Source organism: Citrus clementina, unplaced genomic scaffold (assembly GCF_000493195.1).
Source record: "Citrus clementina cultivar Clemenules unplaced genomic scaffold, Citrus_clementina_v1.0 scaffold_7, whole genome shotgun sequence".
Taxonomy (NCBI): domain Eukaryota; kingdom Viridiplantae; phylum Streptophyta; class Magnoliopsida; order Sapindales; family Rutaceae; genus Citrus; species Citrus x clementina.
The window spans coordinates 6110187-6125008 of record NW_006262075.1 but is presented as its reverse complement, the minus strand read 5'-3'; the positions used below and the strand labels follow the sequence as shown (position 1 = coordinate 6125008).

General features: G+C 34.8%; 4 protein-coding genes across 7 annotated transcripts in view; 2 read left to right on the top strand and 2 right to left on the bottom strand.

Annotated features, from left to right (window-relative positions):
* LOC18037698 overlaps positions 1-677 on the bottom strand; it is a 2687-nt gene extending 2010 nt beyond the window's left edge. Inside the window, exon 1 of the mRNA XM_006426400.2 lies at positions 104-677. Within this exon, the coding sequence (XP_006426463.2) occupies positions 104-622 (519 nt within the window). The 5' untranslated portion in view covers positions 623-677. The remainder of the gene's footprint in view (positions 1-103) is intronic.
* A 1181-nt stretch (positions 678-1858) lies between these two features.
* On the bottom strand, positions 1859-3435 carry LOC18037549 (40S ribosomal protein S30). Its single transcript, XM_024180645.1, has 3 exons — positions 3329-3435; positions 3086-3223; positions 1859-2198 (listed from the first exon to the last, which is right to left on the bottom strand). Exons 1-3 carry the CDS (start codon positions 3330-3332, stop codon positions 2152-2154), a joined length of 189 nt encoding a protein of 62 aa, XP_024036413.1. The 5' UTR covers positions 3333-3435; the 3' UTR covers positions 1859-2151.
* A 1196-nt stretch (positions 3436-4631) lies between these two features.
* On the top strand, positions 4632-10354 carry LOC18036212 (uncharacterized RNA methyltransferase BT_0643). 4 transcript variants are annotated; one of them, XR_002904710.1, is made up of 10 exons: positions 4632-5101; positions 5400-5642; positions 6310-6471; positions 7022-7131; positions 7404-7512; positions 8620-8775; positions 8892-9007; positions 9226-9291; positions 9491-9633; positions 9743-9833. XR_002904710.1 is itself a non-coding variant. In XM_006426398.2 (10 exons), the coding sequence occupies exons 1-10, from the start codon at positions 4700-4702 to the stop codon at positions 10055-10057; spliced, it is 1704 nt and encodes a 567-aa protein (XP_006426461.1). In that variant the 5' UTR covers positions 4632-4699; the 3' UTR covers positions 10058-10354. The 4 variants fall into 4 exon arrangements, 3 of the variants coding, with proteins under 3 accessions (XP_006426461.1, XP_006426460.1, XP_024037137.1); XM_006426398.2 differs by lacking the exon at positions 9491-9633 and adding an exon at positions 9950-10354 and having other exon boundaries at positions 9125-9291; positions 9743-9873; XM_006426397.2 differs by lacking the exon at positions 9491-9633 and adding an exon at positions 9950-10034 and having other exon boundaries at positions 9743-9873.
* A 639-nt stretch (positions 10355-10993) lies between these two features.
* Positions 10994-14781, top strand: LOC18036292. The gene is made up of 7 exons (XM_024180453.1): positions 10994-11083; positions 11187-11219; positions 11335-11391; positions 13025-13111; positions 13532-13690; positions 14111-14287; positions 14404-14781. Exons 1-7 carry the CDS (start codon positions 10994-10996, stop codon positions 14779-14781), a joined length of 981 nt encoding a protein of 326 aa, XP_024036221.1.
* Positions 14782-14822: the final 41 nt, after the last annotated feature.

The following is a 14822-nucleotide window of genomic DNA, read 5'->3' as shown; positions in this document are numbered from 1 at the left end:
AAAAACAATAAGTTCAATATAAAGAGACCCCTGTAATTGTAGTTAACAATCTCTATTTGTATAAAGTCATGCCACAATTATATAAAGAATGGTAGTTTAATACCTGACTCGGAATTTGTCTCCTATAGAAAACTGAAGAAGGTGAAAATTTGCCATTGTAAGCCGGATGAGGATGAACATAGATAGAGTAGAGCCCTTCGTGCCCCTTGAAGAATTTCTCCCAAAGAGGTGCCAGTGGCAATGGCCCCTTTGTCAAGAACATGAAGGCAATTTTGGGTACTCTCTTAAATGGATACTTCTTTATTCGAGGAACAAATGAAGCCCTCCAGAACAATTCAGTGTCGTTCATGTTATGCAACAGGTTTGTTGGAGGCTTAATCCAACTTTTTATGTCGCTTACATCTTCCAAGCGAACATTAATGATGGATGGTGCAATGGGCATGATATTACGGACTGCATTAAATTTCGTTGTATACAAACCAATGATCGAAAAACAAAGCCCCACAACCAAAAACATCAAGAAAATTTGCATAAATTTGAGTGATAAAGGCCTTTGGTTTGTTCTAAAAGTAGAGGCAGGGTCCTTCCCCTCCTCTGATGGTACCACCAATCTTGTTTGCATCTTAACCTCAATGTTTCGTCAGAATCAGATCCTTGGTATTGAAGCTTCTGCAAGATGGAATCCAGTAATCCTCTTAAAGGCAAACCAGACTCTGAACCAGCAATTTTACAATGACAATGGCAGAGCAAGCTTCAGTTTAGCCAAAGGGGTATTTGATATTGGATCATTTTCCATCATCGTGTAAAATGTGTCATCAAAATCTCACCAAGATCAGAGATCACCACATATAAACTTATAGAAACGTCCCTTTCCCAAATGATGGGTACTTGTCAAAAAAGAATTTTGCAAAGAAAGGAAAGATCTTCATACAGTCAACAAATTTTTCATCTTATTGTCTTTGGAAAATGTGGTGCAGTATGTGACATGATTCTGGGAAAGAAGATGAGAAGAATGAGGTCGCCGTTACCAAGTATGTTATTAATGATATATAAAAGATGAATCAATGGAGAAACGTTTGAGACAATGAGAGCAGATCGGTTCGTGCATTTGCCTTAATTCACGAATTGCTCCAGCATTAATTGAGTGAAGAACAAAATTAATGTTTTGTGAAGAAACAGAGGGAAAGGCTTGTAAGGCTTTTCCTTGGGTTTCTTTCAATATGGGGGTGTTTTGAAATTCCTGTTTTAATGAAGATATATACACGTAAGTTTAGCGTCTTTATTGCAAGTGGAGTTTGGAGAGAAACCTAGGATCTGATCCTGTCTTTTTCTTAATATATATAATCTTTTAATTATTAGTATTCTTTTCTTTTTTGAATTTCTTTCCTTTTTCGAGCTTTAGGTTGTCTGACCCTTCGAATACTTCATACATTATACCCTCATTATATTCCATGCGTCGGATTGTCCAGGTTTCTCCAAACGACCAAACCTTAGTTTAATATAAGAATGTCACAATTCTATCCAATTAATTATTTTCATTTTTATGAAAATTTAATGGTTGCTATTAACTGAATTAAATTAGAACTTCAAATTATAATTAACTAACATGCGTATCACATGGAATTTCTTTTTTTTTTTACCCAATATTGGTTTGTCCAAACGCTTTCAATTGAGAGCTCCTTATGTGAAAAGACTCTATATAAGAGGAATTTGCATTAGTTTCTGCTTCTCTCACTACCGAGAATTTGCATTGGTATTCACACATAAATCAAAAATAAGAAATAGAAAACACAGGTAATAATTGTACCTTAAAAAAAAGAAAAAGAAATAAATGTCAACAAACATTGAGACACAGCAGTAATTGAATAGCCAGAGTCTAATTGATTTTCCCAGCTAAAAATCAGTCAACGATCAATACATACTTCATGTCCTCTTCCATGACAATGACTGAGAAAACCAGCATAAGCTAGAACTTAAATTCAATCCTAAACTGATCAAAATTTGCTTCAACTAAAAAGAACTTGAATTAACAATTTAAAAAAAAAAACTACTAAGAAATACTAAGGCCAGCGAAGTTGATTTAAATAGAATAATATCCATTTTTCACATGAGACTCCACAGTTTATTCAAAAACTTGTCTTGAGTTCGAGTTTACTTCTGTGAAGAGTTGGGTCCACGCTTCTTTCCAAAACCAACAACTGGAAAGTGCAAACAAAATAAAGAGTCAAATCATTCAAGTAAGCCACCAACAAACTCAAGAGAACACAATCCAGGCATTCTAGTCAAAATCATTATTACTGGGATCAATATACACATATCACTGTGCGGCAATCATTCGTCAGACAATTCTACTCATAATTTTACCTATACATGCTCATTAAAACTTCAGAGAATGAATAAGTACAAGATAAAAACAAAGCATATCCCAACACAAATACACAAAGGAGACATTGACCATCTTTTTTACTCATTTTTTCTCTGCCTCTCTCCTTTCCATTCCTCTCCTCTCCTCTTCTCTCATTTCTTCCAACTACACGTGGACTAGAGTCTACTAACTTCATTTTTATAGGTCACAAAGATCTGATGGGTATCCAAAGCAACAGTAGCCCATTAAGATCATTCAACATATTATAACCATTGCTAACGACAATAAAGCTACAAAATTCCAGTGACAATATCAAAAGATACAATTAAACAATGGATCTCCCTAAATTACAGTTTGCTTAAGTTACCGTCCATGAAAAAAAAAATAAAAATAAAACACATAAACTGGGCCATTAGACACATAAACCATAGACACATGATCAACACGCAAAATTAAAAAAAAAAAATTTCAATGGTCATTGAAATAAGATCATCAGGCAGCAAAAATATATTTCTTTGCATAAAACACAAATACAATTGGCATTTTTCATTACAAAGCATTGCTTCTTTTGCAAAAACTTAAAACTAGGCCATTATAATTTTCCAGTGCATTTTATTTTATCATTCATGTAATAAAAATAAAATCAAACAGAAAAAACAATACAAAAGCAAACCCAAATATTCAATAATCCAGAGAAACGGTGAGAAATGATCAACTGACCGGCAGTGACGAAGCGGCGATTGTACTGCATGCGCTTGTAGGCGCGTCCACGGGGCCTCTTCTTCTTGTCTTGCTTGGCGACCTTCGGCGTCTGCCCTCTCACCTTTCCGGCACGTGCCAGCGATCCGTGTACTTTACCTGCACACATATCATGGCCATTTTAGAAATTCAGAATCATAGACCAAATAACAATATTATTTGGAAATCTATTTCGGTAACATATTGTCCGAAATTGAAAATTACCCATGATTGATTGCTTTAATCAGATCTTCTTCGTCTGAGTTAACGTCAGCGACAGGTTGCGGGTTTTTTTCTTTTTTGGTTCTTTGTTAGGGTTTTTGAGAAGCGGAATCTAATTTATACTTATGTGTGTGCAGATCCGACGGTTTAGATTGGCTAAGAGAGATTTAAATGAGGTCCGTTCGATGTTTTTTTGTCTTGATATATTTTTATTTTTATTTGTTTTCATATGATTTCTTTTTATTCAATGTCATATAAGATAAAATACAGCAATTGTATGAAATACAGCAAAAAAAAGTACATAGTGTAAATATTCAATCAAATTCCAACATGAACTCGTTGAGGATAAAAAATCAAAGGATATACTCTCATATTCAATAGGAAACCCAAACTAGAATTCATCACAATTTTTATTTTAGTATCTATTTGGTATGACTTATTTAATAATTATAAGTATTTATTTATTTAATCCTATAAATTTTTATCAAAATTTTTGTTGTTACTTGGTGGTTTTTTTAGTATAGCTTTTAAAGCCCATTTAGTACCTATTTGGTATGTCTTATCTAATGATTATAAGTATTTATTTAATCACATAAACTCTTATCAAATTTTTTATTATTGTTGTTGTTTTTTTTTTAAGTTTAAGTAGAGCTTTTAAAGGTTATTTAACTTATTTTACCTCTACTAATAAAACCTTAAATTTTGAGTTTTTGTAAGTAGAGGTTGAATTTTTTTTAATATTAAAATATTTAAAATATCATCTACTTATTTGACAATCTCATTTTATTCTTTTTATAACATAACTTTAAAAAGTTTATCTATTAAAGTAATTTAATAATTTTAATAAAAGCTCTTGACAACCAAATAACTAAAATTTTTTAGGGTAAAAACTTTACTTATAAAAGTTCTATTTAAATAAGTTTTATTGAAAACTGTACCAAACAGAGTATTAATCTATTTTGCCTCTATTAACAAAATCTTAAATTTTGGACTTTAGGAGTAAAGGTTGAAATTTTTTTTTAATATTAAAATATCTAAAATATCCTCTATCTATTTGACAATTTCATTTTATTCTTTTTATAACATAATTTAAAAAAACTTATTTATTAAAGTAATCTTATACCATGCAATGCTGGCGCCAAACAAACCCTTATATAGCACGGACCCAAGTAAGTAAGTAATACAAGACAGCCATTTAGTATTGGGCTGGCCCATTTGATGCTCTTCTTTCAATTACTGAATTAGCCTCCATAGAACTGCTTAACACCCAAGTTGCCCTCTATCCCAAATGCAGTCATAACTCTAATCGTCTATGGCCATTCCTTTTTGTTTCATCTCCCACTATAACCAAAACGCAAACACGAACGCGAACACATGATGCGAAGCCACAGTTTGAGACATTTGACAGCAACAACAACGACTATTTCAAGCCCATCGTGGCTTCCAAAATTCCGCTCCAGTTCTAGCAGCGCACTTGCATCTCTCTCTTTCGCTCAAAACCCACAAGAAAACCAACAGCAGCAACAAAAACAACAAACCCAACAAAAAATATACTGTAACAGTAGTAATGATGATAAAAAATCTGACAGTAACAGGGCCAGTTCGTATTTTCCCAAGAGAGGCCAAGAACTGGAGTTGGTCTGTGAGAGTTTGGCATATAAAGGGAAAGGAGTGTGCAAGGTGGCAGACACTGGCTTCGTTGTATTGTGTGACCGTGTACTCCCTGGTGAGAAGTTCATTGGTCGAGTCACTCGCAAGAAAGGCAGTTATGCTGAGGTTAGTCGATTTATTGCTTTTATAGCTCGACCTTTGTTGTTTTTTGTAGTTTGAATTTTGATTATTGTATTCGGTTTTGTTTTGTCTGTGGTGAAATTTGTCTTACATTGAGGTTTATTTGATGAACTGAAATGATTTTGAGCTCAGTTTGTGCACATGGTTGGTATAACTGTCGCATCGTTTGTGGGGTTGTTTGATTTTTTAAAATTTCGGTGAAAAAAAATATATATATGAGAAAGAGAATTAATTAATTTTCAAAATATTTTTTTGCTTTTTACTCATTTTGTTGCAATTGCAGGTGACCAAGTTGAAGACATTATCTCCCCATTGGGATTCTGTGGATGCTCCTTGTGAGTATGCCTCATATTGCGGAGGTTGTAAGACACAAAACCTGTCCTATGAGGCTCAACTCAGAGCTAAGGAAGGACAAGTCCGTGATCTGGTGGTACATGTTGGAAAATTTTCTGATAAAGATCCAGAATTTGCTGGCATCATGAAGCCCATTGTTCCCTGTGATATTCAATTTCATTATAGGAATAAGGTTAGTGTGCAAAATAAAGCTTTGCCAGACTTGCTCAAGTGTGATAACTGTAGTGGTTTCAATCCCTCTTTGTTTGTTTTCTTCAGCTTCAAGGTATTCAGTATATCAACTTTTAAATACAGTGCTTTTGCCTCTTTTACTGAGATAACAATCGACTATCTTTTCCTGCATGGAAATAACCTAGATGCAAGATAATGTAATAAATAAATATAGAAATTTTTCAGTGAATGGGTAACAATATTATGTAAGCTTTAAAAAAGTAAATGTAAATACAAATTGCAGATGAATGTAGAAATTTGTTCATGCTGCTTCTGCTGAAGTGTTCACATGCTGCCATTACCACTGTTACTTCTAATGTAAATTCAGTGCATGATACAAAATAAAGATAGTTAAGATGCATCTGACCTACAGAAAAAGTAGAAATAAGCTGATAGATGCATGCCTCCTTTTCAGTTTCAGTGATCAATTCACTGGTATGTTATAATGAGCGCATGGCTTCATGATGTATTTTTATATTTTTATTATTGTTTAATTGATCGTACGATTCACCTTTTGAAACGGTATCACTTCTATTTTTCTTTTTCTACTGAAAAAATGTATGTAAACAAATTAGTTGAATCAATTATGAAAGCAGAAATTCTCAGTAGCTACATTCATGTTTCTGTAGATGGAATTCTCATTTGGTCTTAAAAGATGGTTTCCTAAAGAATCATTACCTAAAAGAGGAGATCATATAGAGAATTATGCTCTGGGATTACATGCTCCTGGATTTTTTGATAAGGTTCTTAATATTGACAAGTGCTTGTTGCAAAGTGAGCCTGCCAATCTGGTAAGCTTTGTTTTTAATTTTTATGATAGTATTTCTGTATATTCTCATGTGCGAACACTGGATATTACTTCTTAGCAAAAAGAAATTAATATTCATTTCCTATTTCAGTTGACTTCCATTGTTAATTTTACTTACTGTCGATCCCTTATTTATACATATTAAATGTTGTATAGCACCCAATGCTCATTGTAACAAGTGCCACTTTATGAATCTATTGATATTTTTTCCATTTTATTGTAGTGTTATATCTCAGTTTGATACAACCAGGTGTAAAATGTGACTCCATGTTCTCTAGTTGCCTGTGCTTTATATGCTAAAACTCTTCAATTATAGCACACAGAATTGTAGAGTTACTGGGCACATAATGATGTGGATATTTATTGGAAACAGAATTGGGAAAAGAAAAGAGAAAAAAAGGGTTCATACACACTGGAAATGCAGCTTTAACTAACTTTTTGCCATTATTTGTTGTTGATTATTATTGGCAGTATGTATGGATTTGTGTAAGAGAAATTTATTTGTGCCTCTTTGTATTCCATTTAATACATAGGTTCTTGCGGCTGTCCAAGATTACTGGAGAGACCCACAATTAGGCCTATCTCCTTATGATGTTCACTCACATTCTGGATTTCTCAAGCATCTAATGCTAAGAACTGGAAGGTACTTTGAGTTCTACCATAAATCATATCATCATTGATGGCTTCATAATCAACATACAAGATTGCTTTTGTTCTTAACTTTTTATGTTCACTCTTTGATAAGGAAGTCACTACTGCTCAGTGATATTACTTATATTTTACATTTTGTGGACATTCTCCTATAATGCAATGCCATAATGTTTGAACATTGGGGCTAGACTGGGGTTGAGGAAAAATTGAATTCAGTAAACTAACTTTTCCTGTGATTTAATAGTTTTATGATTTGTGCTCCAGTGATGTGAAGACTGGGCTACCCGAACTCATGGTCAATTTTGTAACCTCATCTTACAAGCCAGAGCTGCTGAAGCCACTGGTTGAGAAAATTTCATCTGTGCCTGAAGTGGTTAGTGGTCTGTATGGAAATTCCTATTATCATTTATGACAATATAGATTTTCATTTATGTCAATATAGATTTTGTGGTTTTACTTGATACAGTTAGTCAAATTGTTGAGTGGCTATTGTCAAATGCTTTTATTTGCACACTATCCTATATGGCAGATTAGCCAGAAGTGGGAAAGGATCATACAGTGCATGCGATAGCAAATTCTTTAGCCAGAAGTGGGAAAGGATCATAGAGTGCATTTGATAGCAAATTTTTTTAACTGCTTTAGGATAACATGAAATGTTACTGTATATATGAAGAGGGATCTTTTTGTCGGCTCATATATTCTGTCTTCAGGGTTGCAATTATCAAATAATCTCTTTGTATCATTTAACCTACTTTTGGTTCTTATGTTGATTCCATTTGATTGGTCTGACCCGTTATGAGAATTTAAAACTTGAATCAATTGCACTGTACAATCCTTTCTCACTTCTGTCTTATCTGCCACTGTGGACATCGTGCAAATGAAAAGGTCTTGTACTTTCCTAGCTCTGTATACTCCTTATCTGCAATGAAAATTTCTCTCTGTCCTGACTAAAGATGCATATCTTTTAGGTGTGCATACGTGTTCTTATCTATCTTTTCTATGTAAAACCCAACTCTAATTTTTCTAGAACCTACTTCCTGCAGTTAGATATCTGGCAAACCCAAAGCCATTAATATATGGTGACTCTCTTAAACTTCATATGAGTCTAAATGTTCTATAAATTATCCATATAGATTGTCTCATATCAATTTGAGCCAGGGGCGGATCTTCGTGGAGACTAGAGTGGGCCATAGTCTCTGTAAAATTTCAATTTTTTTTTTAAATATACATGATATCCCCTAAATTATAATAGGAATTAAAAAATAATCTCTAAACTATATATATATTATTCACTTCGGCCCCTGTAAGCAAAGTTTTCAGCTTTCACCCCTGATTTGAGCCTCTTTAACATAGATGTGTAAGTGAAAAATCCTTTGGCTTCCTCCTGACAGCCTCTTATCTCAGTCTGTAAAGACTGTATATTACTGGTTTATTTTTGCATTACATAGTTATAGTAACATAGATTTCTGATGAATGATAGGTGAGCATTATGAATAATGTAAATACTTCTGTCGGTAACACATCTGTCGGGGAGGAGGAGTACACTCTGTATGGGAAATCTAACATCACCGAGACATTAAGAGGGCTTACGTTTCAAATTTCGGCCAACTCTTTCTTCCAGACAAATACTCACCAGGTATGCCAGCAGATACTTGCTCCCGTTCTTTGTTCCTTGATCTCTTGCTTCAGCTTTTCATTTGGCTTCATGGGTAGTTCCCATAACAGTAAATGCAAAGATCTACACTGTTTTAGGCAGAGGTTCTTTATAAACTCATTGAAGATTGTGCTGGTCTCAGAGATGATGGCTCCGAGATTGTGCTTGACCTATTTTGTGGAACCGGTACCATTGGTTTAACACTTGCAAGATGGTATATCTCCTTGCTTCATTAGATTTAATTGTTGAGTATCATCAATTTTCTGTTTACTTGGTTTTTAACCATATATGACCTAATATCATAGTTTCCCTTTGCATTCCATACTGTCAGGGTTAAACATGTTTATGGATATGAAGTAGTTCCTCAAGCTATATCAGATGCTTGTAGAAATGCAAAGTTGAACAATATTTCTAATGCTACTTTTGTTCAAGGGGATCTCAACAAAATTGGTGGAGATTTTGGCAATGCTTTTCCAAAACCAGACATTGTCATTTCAGGTATTCTTCTTGCTAGGTTTCTTCTTCACTGAATTCATCGTTTCGTCTAGAAAAGTTAATTGTCATGCTACAGCGCATTTTAAGCTGTTCTAATGATAGACTGGATAGTTGACAATTGCTTGAGTTCTTGGTGGAGTCGGGGTGGGGGGAGGGCTGGGATGACATTTAGATATACGAGGAAGATAATTTCAAATTTTAGGTTTTCAGACCTGAATTGGCAGCAATTGACTTGAGGCATGATTTGGTTTGTGGTTGATGACTGATGAGCAAATTCTAATTGAATCACAATAGTACAAGACTGTATTACAGTAAGCCAGGGAATTGTGATTTATTATTTTAAAAGTAAGTGAACTGATAAGAATTCGCTTTCACCATTCAATAGTTGCATAAAAAATTATCTGGAAGTAAGGGTTTTTTTTAATTTATTTTTTTAATATGGCAAATTCTGCAGATCCAAACCGCCCTGGTATGCATATGAAATTGATCAAGTTCCTACTAAAGCTGAAGGCACCACGCATTGTTTATGTATCGTGCAATCCGGCCACGTGTGCACGTGACCTTGATTACCTTTGTCATGGTGTGGTGGGTATAGTGGTTATACTAAATCTACTTTTTCTTTAACTTGCTGTGGTCTTAACTCTTGAAATTTCTCGTGCAGGGAGATCAAAACATAAAGGGATGTTATAAACTAAAAAGTTTACAACCAGTAGATATGTTCCCTCACACTCCTCATATCGAATGTGTATGCCTACTTGAACTTTCTTGACCTTAAGCTGCAATTCCAAGCTAGCTGCTGCACTCCTACTAGGTTGGCAGGGGACCCAAGCTATTCGTGGTCCAACTGACAGTAATCTTTAATTTGTACTTCTGGATGGGTGATTTCCAGCTACATGATTATATTTCTTTGAATTGTAGCTTCATTCATGCAGAGAACACAGTATTTGAAAATTGGAAATTCGATTGATTCGGTCTAATTAGCAAATAAATCATTCTATGATGCCGAATATGCAAGGAAATTAAATAAGCCGCTAATTTGGATACTGGCATCTAAATTTGAGCTAAGCAATAATTTTTACGTTTCTTCTTCTTGTGGGCATTCATTAAGGGAAGGAATTTTAAATGCAGTAGCATTATGCTACGTTGGAGTAAAGGCAGAAGTCAAGTCTGATGCGGTGCTAAAATATCCAATTATCCATTATTTTCCAGCTATTTCATGTTGATTTCTCTGTGTTATCAGTTCTGAAATTGGTGTACTTTTTATGAATTTGGAAGTATGAACAATCTTGCTGCTCATGGCACCACTCGCACAAGGAAATACTTGTGAAGTTGAGAATCTATCCTTAATTACGTGACCGTATTTTTGTAACTGTTGTGCTTCTGGTTCTAGTTTGAGTATTGATCTTTAATTCGGGTTTATTTTAGAGGGACACTACACAAGTTTTATAATAAAGAACCAACTCTCAGTACAGTTGCAAGATCAGAAACTCGCTCATTTGTGTTTGAGGCACGTAACTGATTTAGAAGAACTGCGGCAACAAGAGACCATTGAGTCACTTCCTAAGGCAAAGAATAAATTAAGCATTTCATACTTCCTATTTTTTTCAACTGGTTGATCAAGTTACTTCTTCCGTGGAGTGGTAAATGACCTGCTTTTCCAATTGTGCCTTCATATTTGGTTTTCTTGGATTTTGAAGGTGACAGAATGGAGGTGGAATATTTTCCTCCCAAAGGAGATGTAATTTTGCAGAATGCAGCACCTGCAGACTTGTATGTATTGGTCGTTGGTGCTGTGGTAAAAATTTTACCGTACACTGTTATAATTCTAGGCCCCTTACTGTTGACTGTTTGTCATTTGCATCAAATTACTCTTTCTTATATGCTTGTATATCTAACAGGAACTCATCTTGCGAAAAGGTAGAATTGAACAGGTAAGTTAATTCACAATGCATGATTCTTGATAATTTTCCATCAGTCATATGACACCTGGTCTGCCATGATAAAGTAAAGGCTGTTTCAAATGGTTTAATGCATGTTGTTGGTAAGGGAAAGCCGGGGGATGTCGTTGATGACCTTGGTCGGCTGTATTTTGAGCCGGGGATGGTTTGATGGAGGATCCTGGGAAGTAGTACTACTATACCTCTCCAGAGGCACATCGCAGGCTCAACACTTCGGAAAACTGATGGGACTTTGCAAGAAGTTTAACGCTTATAACGTACCAATTTGAGTGTTGGAGAGAAAACATGATCAGTTTCCAAAAAAGTCGAAGCATCAAAAGAAAAGGATACTACATCACCTTATTGATTTCTGTATAAGCTTAATTTAGGGGTCTCCATCTTCACTTCAACCAATCTTACAGAATTAGAGATTTGCAATCTCTTAAGACTAGGACTCGAAATATTAATGCTCGTCAAGTCTCCAAAAGACCATCAACTTAAATGATCAAGGAACTGAAATTGATAAATTTGGTTGCAGAGCCACTCATACATAATTATGGAATTGAAAGCCATAGAGAATGGTAGAAGGATTTGAGATTCTTGCACGCTGCTAAATTGATCTCACTAGGCATCTTCCACCCAATAATATCTTGTGATTACGCACTAAATGCTCTAAGCTCCATATGTCCAAGTTCACAATCGTTTTCTCGCCGCCCCCGCGCCCCGCCCCGGCCGCGCGGGTGGGGGGGGGGGGGGGGGGGGTTCATAATTGTCTCTTACTTGGATTCTAGTAATGACGATCTATATTTTAATACAAGTTTTAAACTCATGGGGTAGCATTAAAACCAAGTAATGATGAGCATTACTATATATAGAGTATCAAAGTCAACTAAATGACTAATGCTCAAGTGAGGCAAACACACCCTCTTTCACGTGATAAAATTTAGGTAAAATTGTCGACCTACACTTAATGGAGGTGTAAAAGAAACATTTTTATAGTCTCTTCAATTATTTAAGCTTGGCACAATCTTTAGCTATATATGAGCAAACTTTTGAGTAAAAGTTGAGTTCATAAATTTCTATATAATACTAGAGCCAATTCATGAGTTAATTAAAATAGAAACCTTCCATAACCATGTCATTAGTGATAAATTAAGATGGATGAATGATGAAACCACATTGGAGATTTTGTTAAAGGCCGAGCAAATTAGATAACAAGGTGACGCATTCAAACTATACAGTTCATCCAACGTAAATTTTATTGTTAGTAAAATTACCAATAAAAGAAAATTTTTACACGAGCCATTGGATGAAAATAAGTTTAGAATGTCTACATACATTTACAGTGAGGATCCATTATTTTGTTAGTGTTGGTTTCCTTTTTATAAAATGATACAGCGACGGACATCCAAGCATAATTAGTAAGTTAAGCACTTCCAATTATTCTTAACTTATCTATAAAGAACAAACAAAACCGATTGGTGAATAAATAGTAACGCCCAATGGCCCAATTTTATCACAAGAAAATTAAGTTCGCAAAAAAAATTGAAGTTCAACATGGCTGATTGGAATGATAAGAGTATCAAACTTGGAGACTACAAATTTTTCTTAATACTGCTTTCTCACACGTTGATAACATTTGTTGATGGAAGAGGAGTTGATCAATTCATGAAAAAAAGAGAGTTGCCCATGCACGAGGGAACAGTCAAAACCATTGAGGTTATTAACATTCTTTTTTTTTTCAATTTTTGTTTAAGGTTATAAATTTTCAAAGCTCAAATTGAGTTATATTTTTGCAGAGTGAAGATGGTGATGTGATTGACTGTGTGGACATAAGAAAACAACCTGCTTTTAATCACCCACTGCTGAAAAATCACACCGTACAGGTTAGTACATAAAATTTGCATTAAAGATTTCTAATTAAATGGTTCGAAAAATAAAAGTTTGTCTTTTAAATTCATAGATAAAACCCCATGCACAATCAAGAGGAATCGATGAAGCAGAAAACAATCCGAATATGCTCTTTCAAAGTTGGCATAAGAATGGCGAATGCCCCGAAGGAACTGTCCCACTACTGAGAAGAACACAGAATTTTAATCATAGTCGACGCAGCTACCCAGCATTTTTGCACAAGAAAGTAGCACAACTAAACGATGTCAATAATCCCTCTAATCATGAGGTCAAAATTTAACTTTAATTATAATGATTTTTCACTTAATTATACTTTTAAGATCTTTTAATTGTTTCTAATAATTTCATCTTCCTTTTGTATGAAAAAAAATACTAAAAACATATATGATTATCAGTATGCACAAGTTTCTGCAGTTGATGGGAATTACTATGGTGCTCGTGCTACAATCAACGTTTGGAACCCTCTAACAAATTTCGGAGAACTCAGCATCGCTCAAATTTGGGTTTTGGCCGGCGATGGAAATGAGTTGAATTCTTTAGAGGCTGGATGGACGGTAATTAAGCTTCAGCCAATGAAACATGTATACAGATTGCATATTTATAGCACGTGTGGAATTATTAATTAAATTTCCTAGTGAAAGCGGAGTTCAAACTTCATACGATTTTAATAGTTAAAACTAAATATGAATTGACCAAAAATTCAAGTAGTGTCTGAATGTTTACTAAGGAAATCATTCATGATTCCAGGTTAACAATGGCGAGAAGAAAACAAGATTGTTCATATATTGGACTGTAAGTAGATATGATCATTCCTCAGTTCCATATTAAAAATTGAAAATTTTCTTAAATTACTACGCGCGCGTGTGTGTGTGTGTGTGTGTGTGTATATAGAGAGAGAGAGAGAGGGGGGGAGAGAATATGACTAGATTAATTGCTTATAAATTTTTGCTAACACGTTTTCTTATGGTTGTTAGAGTGATGGCTACCAAAGCACAGGTTGCTACAATCTTGATTGCCCTGGTTTTGTGCAAACAAACAAAAATATAGCCCTCGGTGGGTCTATAGAACCTGTTTCGAAGTATGGTGGGGAGCAACGTGACATATCCATTGTCATACATAAGGCACGTAGTAACAGTTATTCTCATTCTCATGTCTGTTAATTTTACTAGGACAACGCAAAAAGGAATGTTAACTGTGGATTAAATTAAACCCCAATACCATTAGGGAGAGACTGACTGCATTGATTTTGTTTTTCTTCTTTGATCAGTTCAATAATAATGATGGAAATTGGTGGCTGCAAGTGCAAGACCAGTTAGTAGGGTATTGGCCAAGCTCCATCTTTACACATTTAGCCGGCACTTCTGATGCTATATCTTGGGGAGGAGAGATAGTCAATAACCAACCTAATGGTCATCACACTTCAACTCAAATGGGAAGTGGCCATTTTCCTAATGAAGCCTACGGGAAAGCTAGTTTTTTCACAAAACTTGGATACTTTGATGAAGGTAACAATGTCAAAGATCCTGAAAATCTTGAACCTTTTGTGACAAGACCCCCCTGCTACGATTTACGTACAGGAAAAGATAACAAGTTTGGTGTCTTCTTTTATTTTGGAGGTCCTGGATATTCAGCAAATTGCCAATGAAAGTAATATGTATCATCAATTGAATAAAGTTGTACTACTAG